This window comes from Diadema antillarum, unplaced genomic scaffold (assembly GCF_040938485.1).
Source record: "Diadema antillarum isolate AM-2024a unplaced genomic scaffold, OU_Dant_1.0 scf00000040, whole genome shotgun sequence".
NCBI lineage: Eukaryota > Metazoa > Echinodermata > Echinoidea > Diadematoida > Diadematidae > Diadema > Diadema antillarum.
In genome coordinates this window covers 2,835,360-2,849,099 of record NW_027270929.1, presented here as the reverse complement: position 1 = coordinate 2,849,099, position 13,740 = coordinate 2,835,360, and the positions used below count along the sequence as shown (strand labels likewise).

The following is a 13,740-nucleotide window of genomic DNA, read 5'->3' as shown; positions in this document are numbered from 1 at the left end:
TTAGATCAAAAGACACGTATTTGCGCTCTCCACAACCATCCATAGTTCTAAATACGTGGTCGCACGCATGGTATATGCTTCATTGTATCGACTCCAAGAAGCAACGTGAATTCTGGCTTCGCATTACCACCCCCCCCCCCCCCCCCCCCCCCTCCCTCTCGCCTTTACGAATATCCTTTTCGGATATACGCCATTTGTCATCAGCAGTCGGGGACTTTCGGGCGGGGAAAACAATCAGCAAAGGGGTCCACGTTTATTTTGTCCATGTGCCACGTGTTATTGTTGTCTGCGGGGTATTTTTGGCATCCCAAAGAAGTGGGTGAGGCCCATCTGTGGCAGTAGTTTGGAGAGCCAAGATAAACTTGTAGTACTGAACTTGGGAACCCAGACATTGACTTTACGATGCACTTTACACGTCATAATAGGAAACTGAGAATTAAAACAGGGATAACCTGCTAAGATACCAATAATAATTTTGTCTGTTCGCTACATGTAGGGGGTTATAGGTTGAAATCCAATTATAAATTTAATTGAACACTATCTGTAAAAGAGCGTGAGTGCAAATCAATTTGTTCGAATTATGAAAGCAACCAAAATAAATTGATTGAATGTATTTTTCATGACTCTTTGTTATGGCGTGGACAATACTCAGTAATCTAAGGTCAAGGACGTCGATCGCTTATAGTATCATTTGTGGATACTTGCATGTGCCACAAAGAGCAGAGAATTATTTTAAATGCAGGGGTGTAGAAGCATTTCCTTTTCTTTAAATGGCGGTGGACAAGGTTGTTTTATTATAAATCCTTGCACTCAGTCTCAGGTATTTGATAGAAGAGATTAGCAATCCATTCCGGTATAATGTTGTTGCGTACATTGCATTATGCAGAGAAGCCATGCTAAGTGCATGCAAGGATAAACAAGAAAACTTCTAATTTCCCCTGCCACGATCATTGTCAGTAATGATCCACTATAATTGATAACACTACAAAGAATTTCGTTTCATTCTAATGCCATGCACACATAATGCGAAATGACTGGACCATCAAAACCAAGGTCATGAAAAGTCCATTCATTTGTCTGTGTAATATGTAATTGAACAGTACTGTTGTTGTGTGTGCTTTAGTGTGTTTCGTGTGTGTGTGTATTAGCTCGCAAGCATGAATCAGGCGGGGACGCATATCCAAGGCATGATTGTTACCGTTACTGTATTTATGCTTATGCGCCCTGGCAGTTTTAATGCCCTTGTGAATTGGTATGAACACGTGTGGAACAATCTCCCCATGGTGGAGATGCTACAGTAACATGCGTTTCTACGAGGAAGTCATTGGTTAATGTCGTTACCCGTACCTGAAAATGCGTCCCACCTCCACAGGCTATAAATCAAGCTCACACCGTAGTAATAGATATAGCCGATACCATTGTACATGATGCTAGAAACTGAATCGAACTCTTCAGAAACTTCCGCAGCTCAGCATCAACAGTTACTTATGTTCATCTATAAAGGACCACGTCGTGTCTTAAACAAAATTACTGTATAAATATAGGGCTGTAACTTATCTTATTTTGTAGATATAACTCACAAAATTACAGGAGACTACTGACTGACTATAATTATAAAAGGAGAGATTAAAGAAACGTTTCGAAGATTTTTCTCCGTTGTTTTGCAATAGTGTCCCAGGGCACGTGTTTTATAAGAAGATTGAACCAACCATTACTCTGAAAGCGCTCAGCAGTATCGGTATAAATGACAGCAATGAATTGGCTAAAAATAATCACCCATTTCATTTCATTTCATTTCAATTTATTTTCATATTTCTCACATATATCACAATAAAGTATATAAATACGAAAATTATACAAAACATAATTCAGATGAGACTTCATCAGAATGTACAGAAGTTTGATTTGGTATAAACACGAGGTCTGTATGCATGCGAATTACACTGTGGTCATAATGCGAAAAAAAATATGATGGGGCCTGCGTAAAAGCATTAGCTTGTACAGCCGCAGGTCCCGTGAGTAATCAGATTAGGGGAAGTTTAAAGTACGGATGTTTTTTAAGACCAACTATATCTGGGGAAACCGATTAAAACAAACAAAACAAAAAATCCAATTAAATATATATCACTAAATAAAAATACAGAAAAACAGAAAGCTGAAAGGTCACATGTTGCAGCAGTGAACAACAACTGCAGAGATTCAAGGGGTGTGTTGCAGAGTATAGAAAATGGCGTAACTGTATGTCATAAATACATAAGTAGAAGGTGGGATAATGAGATTTGTCGTGAATGTAAACAATACCGAAAGCTCAGGAGTAACATTCCAGCATGGGTCCTAAAACCAAGCATTCCGTGTGACCATAGTAACCGACAGCTGTCACGCGCGAGAGTTTCGATAACCGAGTGGAACAATAGGTGCATGAACAGCGCAATAGGCAGACTGTTCAAAAATAGTGTTCATGGTTAGGATCCCGCCGGACTAAGGTGGGATAGACAAGGGGTAACAGTAAAGAGCAACAAGAACTATACACTATGCATGCCGTACAATGTAGCTGCTAAGAAGATATTGCTTCAGTTTTCGTTTGAATGAGGTTACAGTGGTACAACTTACAAGTTCCATAGGGAGTTCGTTCCAATATTTGGGCCCAGCGAACATAATAGTTTTTTTCGCGATTATGTTTTTTTCATGATTGTGGCATCAACAGTGACTTAATCGATCAAAATCTGAAAAAAAAAGTGTGGACAGAAAAGAGGGAAATTACGGAAAGATGAGAGTTTTCCACTTGAATCGATGGATGTTTGCATACTGTTGTTGATGTTTAACGTTACCAAATTGTATAATGATAATATGTTGAAGGACTGGATGGAAAGTAGACATTTGATTATGGAGGAAGGTAATTAAAAGAGGAATGAGATCAATGTTGATAATAAATTTATTTTCATTGATGTATGTACAGTATTTGATAAAGATTTGTTTCTTAGGAATGTATATAAAGTTCATAATTTGGTAGCAGCAAATAGGGCTTTCAAGGTGAGAAGAGAGTTTTTAAGATTGGGATTTAGTGAAGAAATGAGTGGTAAAATGTATTGAATATAAATTATGTAGTATTACCGTCATCATGCATGGAAGGATATAAATCGAGAATTGAATATGGAAGTTGCGCAATATTAAGGAATGAATTTTATTTACATGAATAAGATATATGGAAATGAAGGATAACATCTCCAAAACTTACATGTTAAACATTTATGAGGGTCATCAGTCACAGATATATACAGACACACAGACACGAATACATCAATGTATATATATATATATATATATATATATATATATATATATGTGTGTGTGTGTGTGTGTGTGTGTGTGTGTGTGTGTATGTGTTTGAGTATGTACTGATATATATGTGTGTGTGTATGTGTTTGAGTATGTACTAAGTAAGCGCCCTTATTTGTTCCCTAATTATGTCAGCATGTTGGGTTATTAGCTGGAAACAAATAATAAATGCGGCGTGTCGGGATAGTTTTATATCTACGCCAACGGCTAAATATAGGTGAGGTGATCAATCCATTGATGTATTGCAGTTGCTCTTACAATTTTTGTATATTTCCGACACTCCAAAGGTGTCGACTAATTTAGCGACTAATTCATCTTGTTCACACATTCTCGGGCTCCGTATAATCGATCGAGGTGTCAAGGCCGTGATGATCCGTCACACATGATAATTTAACGACAGGTCAAACAAGGCGAGAAGAAACCGTGTTTGCTCCCCTTCCAGCAATGCACAATGCCTGTTAACGATGTGTAGATAAATATGGCCGAAAAAGTCTATCAATCTATCATACGGACACTCCTTCTTTCATTTGACTCCAACCAGTCCGCAAACACCTGTGAAGTCATTAAGACTTATGGGTGGTAAAAACGTGGCAAATGGCACAATTTGAGAATGGTACAACATTGTAAATGGCACCATTGCACAAAGCATTTTTCAAAGTAAAACTTCTGTGGTTGGCAACAAAATAGGTCCGAATTAAACGACCGTAAGTAAGGTATTGAACAGATAAATACACACACACACACACACACACACACACACACACACGCACACACACATACATACACACACTCACACACACACTTTATCAGAACGGAATACAGTGTTCTTGCCGTTTTACAAATACCTATTGAAAATGGTCTGTTCAAGCGATACTCGATATGAGTGACAATTAATGTTGCGACACTTTAGTAGTTCATCCAGGTCGCCAGTAATTAGAGATGCAACTGTCCTATTCCCTCCACACCAAACTGTTGTCCCAGTGGCCAAAAAACAAAAGAGCATCCGGAACAACTCACACGTTATTCTTGATGAGATTTTAACAGAGATCCTACAGGATCTTTGACTTTAACCTATTGAAGCTGAATCAATGTATGGGTCGTGGTGTTCGCAGCCATAATTCATTTACGCGCGGCTGAGCTTTTTGCTTTTCGCGCAGGTGTTAGAAAAGGGGCTTTGCGCGCCACAACATTGGCCCAGGTTGACCAAGCCAGATCCAGCCAGAGTATCTTCTTGAACCATTAATACTGTTTTTCTAAAATCATGTTTTGTACTCATTGTGTGTGTGTGTGTGTGTGTGTGTGTGTGTGTGTGTGTGTGATATACATGTATTGTGTGTGTAAGACAGAGAGAGAGAGAGAGATAATTGTGTTGGGATGATATCGAACAGACACTGACTTCATGGCTCCAAAGTGATTAACTTTATTTTCATCCTGTATTTTTTTTGTTTACTATTTTATATATTTTAATGTATTTAGGCCGATTTATGTAAAATGTCCACAATCCAGCCTGTGGGCTGCAACGGATGTTATTCAATTAAATACCTTTCAATTCAATTCAATCCTTATCATCCTCATCATTACCAATGGATCATTGTAACTGTGTTTCTCTTAACGCTGGGGTGTAGCATTCTTTCACGCTTATAGTAGTCAAAATGAATGAGAAGAACCACATTATTTCTCTGCAGTAAACCTGGTGGCAGTTTAAGATGGTAGGTGACGCACGTCAATGAGATAATCCTGACAGCAAAATATAATGTTGCGTGACACCATTTGATGGAAATTGGAAAACTTGGTTGTTGTGTGTAAACGTGAGCGACTAATTCAGGATTAAAAATTTGATGGAATGAAGGAAACGTGTGTTGAACCAAGGGCAACGATATTTTGAATGTGCATGCAAGAATTGTGATCGGGTTTTTTTTCTTATTTATATACTTCTAGATAGTGGGAGGGAATCAATAACACAGACTCATCATCACGATCAATCACATGGTCTATCGCGACGTTACGCAAACATGATTTCAACGATACTGCCGTAATTAGACGGTGTTTGAGCGATGACATCGTCTCCGAGACCTGACGCTGATGAAGTACTATCTCTACCCCTTGTGTGTTTGAATTTGAAACAGCATGGTGTGCTCACGGTCCATTGAGATATAACATGCAAACAAAATGAGCTACATTTTACCAGATGTAATCAATCGATTGTCTGGGACACTTGAGAGCATGCATAATGACCTAGCTTGAAGTATTAGCGAGTCGCATTAAAGCTGGCAAATGGTTTCAAGCGACTTCTGCAAAGCTATTGACCTCAAACACGGCATTGCTATATATACGTGTGGTGTGCAAACTAGTGATAACTCCCTTGTCATATACCCTGCTATTGCAATCAATAAGTGATCCTACATAGAGCAGCGCAAGATATACTGTGTCATTCAAATCTAACGATTCCTACTGATATCCTTTTGAATCCATGTCTTTTTTTCTCCATCAACAGCGCCTTTACCGCGCTCACTTCTTCCAGTTCTGTTGTGTGTCTGAATAACTATAATTCCTTACCATATCCACACTGACTCTGGAGATACCTCAGGCAACTTTGTGATTTTCATTTTTCATTGCTACGAGCTACTTTGATGCTTATTGTAATATGCAGGGAGCACAAGGCCATGGAAAATGAGCGACAGACAATATGTGTACCTTTCATGCTCAGAATTATTGATATACCAAATTAATTTTGTTTATCAATACAAGCTTTCTAAAGCGCTGTTAACCGTAGGTGATTTAATAAATGAAATCAATCCCTTCTGATATCAGCGAGTGATAGGTCAGGGCTAAAACTGTGTGCCTTCATGTACGTGTTAAGATGGACTGAATACCTATTGCTACATTATATAAATTGGATAGAAATATATTCCGTAATGATTTCTTAAAGAGCTTTACGTGATTACATGTATTTCCAACTATTTCATAAACGTTGGTATGTTTGCCATTCTAGATATACTATTTGGAATATCATGTCATTGTTAATGACGACATTTTCTAAATCAAAATTATTATATCGTATCTCAGTACACTTTTTGTGAGCTATAATAATGTATTTACCTCAGGGCTAAGCCCCTGAGTGAATAGTACTATTTTGGAGTTACCTCTTTCCATACCTAGTTTTAACCAGAAAATCTCAGGGCAGAGTAACCTTTATGCAATACGCAAAGCGTTTTGATGCAACTCTCTATCACCATGGCACGATAATCACCTGCGCATTAAGATATCGGGTTAGTGATGGAAAAGGCGGTGTCCATCTTCATTGAAGTTGTTCTGCACGGGCTTCCAAACTCGCGAACAGAATAATTTCAGCGTTCTGCACAGCGTAACACATAATAATCAAAGACATGCTGTCCTGTTACAAGACTGCCTTCTATTATATCGTAAAATGCATTCTCCTGTTCATCTAAAGCTTTGGACCCCAGCGTTTTGAAGAAAACAATAATGATATTTTCCTTTATTGAACATCGAATTACAGTTAATCATTAATGTCCATTATTTCTCGCGTCGTTTCCTGCTTTTCTGTACAAGAGAAGCAGAACGCAGAAACTGAGTGACGTGGTGAGACCTGCAAATTTACTAACTGACCAGCAGCTGAGTACACTTTATCCGGGGTTGCCCCATCATTCACGAGCTATGTATGCTTTATGGCCGAGAATGTACTCACTCTAGACTGACTGGTAAATTGTTTTTGTTTTATATCACTGTAAATAATTGGGTCTATTATTAAGGATACAATTGCAGTATTATAAAACAAATATTGTAGAATTGATGTAATGACATTAGTTAAATAAACGGGAGGTATAGATATCTACCACGGTTACAACCGCATCGACCTTGCCTGTAACGGCTATCTGCTATAACAACCACACCAGGTGCTTCCCTTGCGTAATTTTTGGAGACAGGAATGACAGTAGCGGATCCAGAGGGGGGCCCAACCGGCGCACGCCCCCCTTTATTTTTCGTTAAAAACAAAAGAAATAAAAAGTAAAAAAAAGAAATAAAAAGAAAAAAATGAAATGAAACCCGGAAGTGGCACGAGAAATATCAGTCACGCCCCCCCCCCCCTTTACAGAATTCCTGGATCCGCCCCTGAATGATACTTTTTGTTGATAACAACAAATGATAATCGAAAATACAAAAAGATCGTGACTTTTGTTGCTCCTGCATTTTAACAGTTTGGGCGAAAATTCTCCGTTTTCTTCCTCAAATCAACAGTTGTTTCGAGAGTTGGTGATATATACGTACAATACATACTGTATAGGAGTGCGAGTGCTGTGTATACTATAACAATAAATGTGTTTTAAACTGACATGATCGCAAAGAAATACATGAGCATCTATATACAAGTATGCGTGATGATTTATAGGCAACGAGGTCGGAGATCCCACAGGAGGTCGAGAGGGAGATCAAGAGTAAGATGAAACTTCATGTCGATCTGGTGGATGAGTAATGTTTTTCTCTCTCAACGATGCACTCCATGATACATGATGAAAAATGCAAATTATATCTCTCGGTTGGGCTCGTTTGCTCATAGGAGTGTGACTGATCGCTCTCGTGAAGTTAAAACGGTGAGTAAAGTTGGAGATTTCCTGCCGTCTGGTTTGTGCTACCATGTGCAACAAACGCAGGGTTCCCTTGAGTAAGAGCCGCACAGAACACCTTGTCTGTTTCTACACCCATAATGTACTGGTATTTTGCTTCGGCAGCTAACGACCACTTTCCTAAGAGGTTTCAGAATGCAAACGAACGGTTCCGCTTTTGGTCGCAGGGAATCCTTTGAAAGGACTGCAGACTGCAGATTGCTTTACCGAATGTGAAATTATGGTGAAAGGAAAGACAGAATGCACCCGAGATATATACAGTGCATTCGTCAATCCTGGAGTCTCATCTCAGCTTTCGCCTTAATCACTGCACACTCTCGATCAGACGGCACGAGATCACATCACTAATAGAGTGCTTAACATGTTATAACCCTGCTGGAAGGAACACAGTGTCCCATAATGCACAATCACTGTGAACACAGTGTGAAATTCTTCGCACTATTAAATTCGAGCATTTTAACATCTTGAACACATTGTGAATCCTCAATTCACAGTGTGAAACAGAACCTTACTACAAAATCAATGTGAACTCTCTGTGAAAAACCACTCCAGTGCACAGTATGAGTCTCAATCTTTACACTCTTAAATTCGAGCGTTTTCACAGTCGACTATGTGGACACATTGTGAACACGCTGTGAGACCCTGTGTTGTTTCGAGCAGGGAAGAAGCCTTAACGCTATAAAGCCCAAAGGGGGGGGGGGCACATGTGCCCCTTACCATATTTTCATTTTCAGCCCAAAACACCATTCAAAATTGTGTGCTGAAATATCGAGGGATGAATCTGGCTAAAGAGACTTTCTGCTCTATTTACGTCAGCAAACATTTAAGGACGAAACATATTAAAAGTTTTACAGCATAATCATAAATCTGGACTTGTGTTCGCGTTAGATGCCCAACAAATCTCAAATAAAGAACGAAGAAGAAAATGAGAAAGGAGAAGAATGCCAATATACTATTCATTGTAACGGATTTTCTTTTGTTTTAATTTATGTTTGCAGCAAGCTGTCGATGAAGCAGGTGTACTATGGACGATTAATCTGCATGTCTCCTGCCACAAAGTTGAAGGTATACTGCTTTTGAGTCCACTATCATGACCATATGTAAAGGCGATCCATAGGCCTCTTCCCCATAAAACACGAAGCTGCTAAAGGCAGTCGCCCGTATATATGAATACGTGTAATCATGATCGCAGAATGCAAAAATTATGGATCTCTATTTCTCTCTTTCTCTCCCTCCCCTCCATGCACTACACACAAAATTATTCGCTCCTAGTATGCAAAATTGTGCATGTTAATCTCTGTACTCTGTTTGATTTTAACATGTCTGCATGTTTACTTTGCTGTTGTTGCAATAATAGCATGCTGGCAAGGGGGTCAAAGGTAATTCAGAATTATCACTCTAATGGAAGATACAATACACGACGCGAGTACACTGTATACAATAATCATCTTTATGTTTGAAATACGTATTGAACTGCTGCTTGTACCTACATGTGTAGTTATATAGGTGTGATCTGGATAGGTTTGGCATGTGAAGGTAAATCAGGTCTGGCCCAGAAGATTAGTCATACTGTTCATTGACGATATTTTGGCACAGTTATCTATAGCGAGACTATCAGTACACCCATGAACAGGGGAAATACGCGTTACTGTCAATGACTTTAATGTTTATATAAATATGGATTTTTGATACCACCATTCTTTATTATACGCAAAAATAGATACAAAACATCATTCTTGGTACAGTTTTTGTGTAGAATAGCTGGGAAGAGATACAGCTGTTTTCACTGCTCAGATTAAAACGACAAATTTTCATTTTCGCTGTGATAATTGATTTCGTCGCACGCGTGCATGTCTGCATGGTCATACGCCGAATAAAACAATAGTTCTGATGACTTAAAAATAAACCCTTGTTAAAAACTCACAAAATGAGTTTCCTAGAGAATCATTCCAAAACGGAAGAATAATTCCACATTGAGGCAGAGAGCCAAGAAAAAGACTTCATACCCACGTTGAATTAATGCGAAATCGAGAAAGAAGTTTCTTGGCAGTTATAGTGCGCGGAAGGAATAATCGGACTCCATCCAACAATTTAGCATGCACTCAAACGGAACTATGAACGTTGGCATTGAGAGAATTTGAAGGAGTTTAAGCTTAAAAAAAAGAACCATAAACTATATCTTCAATCCTTCCTCACTGGGAGATTATACACTTTGCCCAATTACATCCTCCTCACGCACAGGGCGGTCTTATATTTACTGTTGCATCAATTATACATTAATCTCCGCAGAAACGCGCAGCGCATGATATTACACAGACGTGTGGATATCATCAGTCATCTTATTTCGTTTGTGGCCTCTTCATAAACCAGTGTATAGAATGAAAATTGTCTCAGATGTAATCTAGGCAGATTTGGCGTATGTGTTCGTATCGCTCGTCACGATCTGTTTGCGGATTTTGAGGGACGTTGCTAGGGGGAAATTTGGCGTAGATACGAGGATCTATCACGTGAGTTTGCTGTAATCGATATGCCTAGAAACACCGCCGCTATGCTCGTACCCGATACTTAAAAACCCATCTTTCTTGACCTATACACATCGAAAAAGATCAGCATATCATAAACAAAACAAAACAAACAAAAACTCAGCCACTGAATAGTTGGGTTGCATGGTGCTTTGTGAACGTGGTTCACTGAATTGCCTGAAATAGAACAGGAAGTTAATTAAAGCACCGACAGACGAGTTTCATACACCAATTAAAGGGAACTTGAGGGCACAACGGGCTATTTTGGAGTACATTAGTTTATACAGGTAGGACAATGTCGATTTAAATGCATGCCTTTAAAATCATTATCATGATATTGTACAGTGCATTTTTATCCATTCTATAAAGCAACGACGTACATAAATTGGTTAGGTAAGGATTTTAATGCTATTGTTAAATAATAGTATAGTGTGTAATGGAGTGCATTTCGTGCGGGTCGGCAAATATTGCATTGTCCACATCCTGACCAACAACACTACTGTGAGGGAGAAGCTGTAGAAATGATGCAGCTTTAATACAGTTAGGTCTACAGCGGATTTCTGTACTGCACCGCGTACTAAGTAAATTGTTTACACGACACGTTCTTGCGTGAGGAATATTAGTGAGTAAGGTGACGTTGCTGTGCAAATAGTATACACTCAATCTGATCTCGGAGGGCTTCGGGGGAGGTATAGAAGGCTTTTCTCTTGTCCACATTTAACCTTCATTGTGCCATGATCTTGTTTACTCGCCTCATACACGGGGGTATGCCATGTCCACGTTGACTAGCAATCGGCTTATACAGTTATAGCTATACCTTTTAGTGACTTTAGGCAACCCTCTTGGCATTAGATTCTAGATATAGGCATAATTATAATATATTCATGTTATCAGTATAAATATCCTGCAAAAAGTGAGATATATGCCAGAACTGTTCATATTTTTTGATATACCAAGCACAATCTGCACCTGCATTTGTCAAGTCGTGTAAACATATACTGTACAATGAAAATTATTTTAATAGGAAATTTGTCAACATGCATCTTGTGGTTTTTTCTCATTCGCTTTCTTGCGTGTCATTTCCTTGTATAACTATATTCACACTGTTATTCTATATCTCGAAATCGCAACACAAGTGTTATGTAGGCCTACATTTTTTTTAAAGTTTATGTAACTTCTTGGGACATGCCCTCATACCAGATAGCTGTTTGTAAACTATCATGGACATGTACTGCGTGAGAATGCATTTCTGTATTTTGACAAATCTGATTGGAATAACTGTATACCGAATTGAAGGGGATTAATAAAAAAAAAAAAAACTTTCTTATCTTATTTCATTGATACAGCCACCCCAACAAATTTTGCTTCACCACTCTATACTATAAACCCTACCCTTGTTTGCCATGAAAATTATACGCACGGATGCATGTATATTTCGCAAGGCGGTCCCACAAGGAATGCATACAATTGTATTTCTCTTTCGTCACAATATCTCATACAAATATATACATAAATATATATATATATATACATATCATATTATATATATATATATATATATATATATATATATATATATATATATATGTGTGTGATAAAAACCTAAAATGGCATTATAGACTAAGAACGCTTTATCCTGGCGAGGAAAGCGCACGAATATATATATATATATATATATATATATATATATATATATATATATATATACATGTATATATATAATAATAACATCTAAAAAAGATAATGTATAGATACCCGCAAATGTAAACTAGTATGTGTGTGTTTGTATGTGTTTGTGTGCGTGTGTAACACATTACTGTAGACAGATATCTGCTATCTTGTGGCTGATAAGAAGTTTTTTCTTTTCCTCGGGAATACAACTGTTAAATATCTCCAATCCAGCATCGCCAGCTCCCACTGATTGACCTGCCAGAAAAATGATTCATGGGCACAGGAGTTCTGATTCTATAATTATACACACCCAATGTCCCATAATGCAAGTCATTATGCGGTACCAGCGATCCGTAGATGACACGACCACTTACCATTTACGCCACCATACATTCTCCACTTTATCACATCTCGCGCAGTCCTGTTTTCGACTTTGATCCCGTCGCTTTTAACAAGAGTTTGATCATGGCCCTGTTCTACTGCGGCCAAGGCAGCACCCCGTAAGCTCCTCAGGACACCTTGCTGGCTGTTGTCCCGGTCTGGTCCCGGATTTGCGTTAGTCTCCTTCGAGTGAATATGGCCAGGTAATGATCCTGGCCTTTTAGGCAGGGCAACATTCCCGCCGGCATACTGGACGTCGAATCTGTCGGCACCGCTGTCGTTCCCGGGGGCATTGTAACTGAGAAATACATAGGCTGGAAGCGCTAAAACTATGACGAGCATTGTAGTTCGTAAAATAGTCGCCGGGTGTCGGCGAAGGCGGGAAAACTTCGGCAGCTGCAGCGGGAATGAGCTGCCAAGGCGTCTGCTAGTAGTACTGAGACTTGGAGGAGGACGCGGCCGCGCATTGCTGCCGCTCTGATTGAAACGCGACATGGTGACCGCGTCTCGATAACTGTCTGCTACCTGCAGTCGAGATCGGCGTTGAACATAGGTTATGATATATACACTATCCCCGTCATGAAGAAGAACGAAAAAAAATGTAGAGGAACTTAACACCAGAGTAACTCCCTTTGTCTATCAAATGATCAGTCGCAGCCCCAAGATGTAGCGTTTAAAATCCAGAAATGATCCAAGACAGCCAACTGGGTGGGAATCGTCATAACAGACAATGCCCCTTCTTCGAAACAACCATAGCACACACTGACTCTACGTCTACTGAAACAACTGCTATCTTCGCTGCATCCACTGCGGATGAGTCTCCGCCAACACATTCGTACGCTCAACGAAGCGGCGCACGTTCAGTGCAGCAAGCTACACACAAGTGTACACACAGCAGCCTACAAAGCTCTTGAGTACATAATGCGTTCGGAGCTGGCGATTCCTCAGTCATAGTGTGCGGTTAACGGTCAAACTGAATTGAACGCAATCTGGAATCACTGCATTGTAAATGCCCTCTTCCTATTTATATCACTAGCTTTTCTCTTCTTACCTTTGTCTGTTCACAAAACACCTATAGGACCCCGCACCAGTTAAGTAGCTCGGGAATGTCAATAGGCGGAACGAAAGCAACCATTATTCTTACTGTTCTAGTTTACTCGGTTCATACCCTCTCTTTTCTATTGGCA

General features: G+C 39.3%; 1 protein-coding gene across 1 annotated transcript in view; it reads right to left on the bottom strand.

Moving 5' to 3' along the window:
• LOC139711538 (uncharacterized) overlaps positions 1 to 13,319 on the bottom strand; it is a 33,352-nt gene extending 20,033 nt beyond the window's left edge. Inside the window, exon 1 of the mRNA XM_071623417.1 lies at positions 12,547 to 13,319. Coding sequence (XP_071479518.1) covers positions 12,547 to 13,048 — 502 coding nt within the window. The 5' untranslated portion in view covers positions 13,049 to 13,319. The remainder of the gene's footprint in view (positions 1 to 12,546) is intronic.
• Between the last annotated feature and the right edge of the window lie 421 nt (positions 13,320 to 13,740).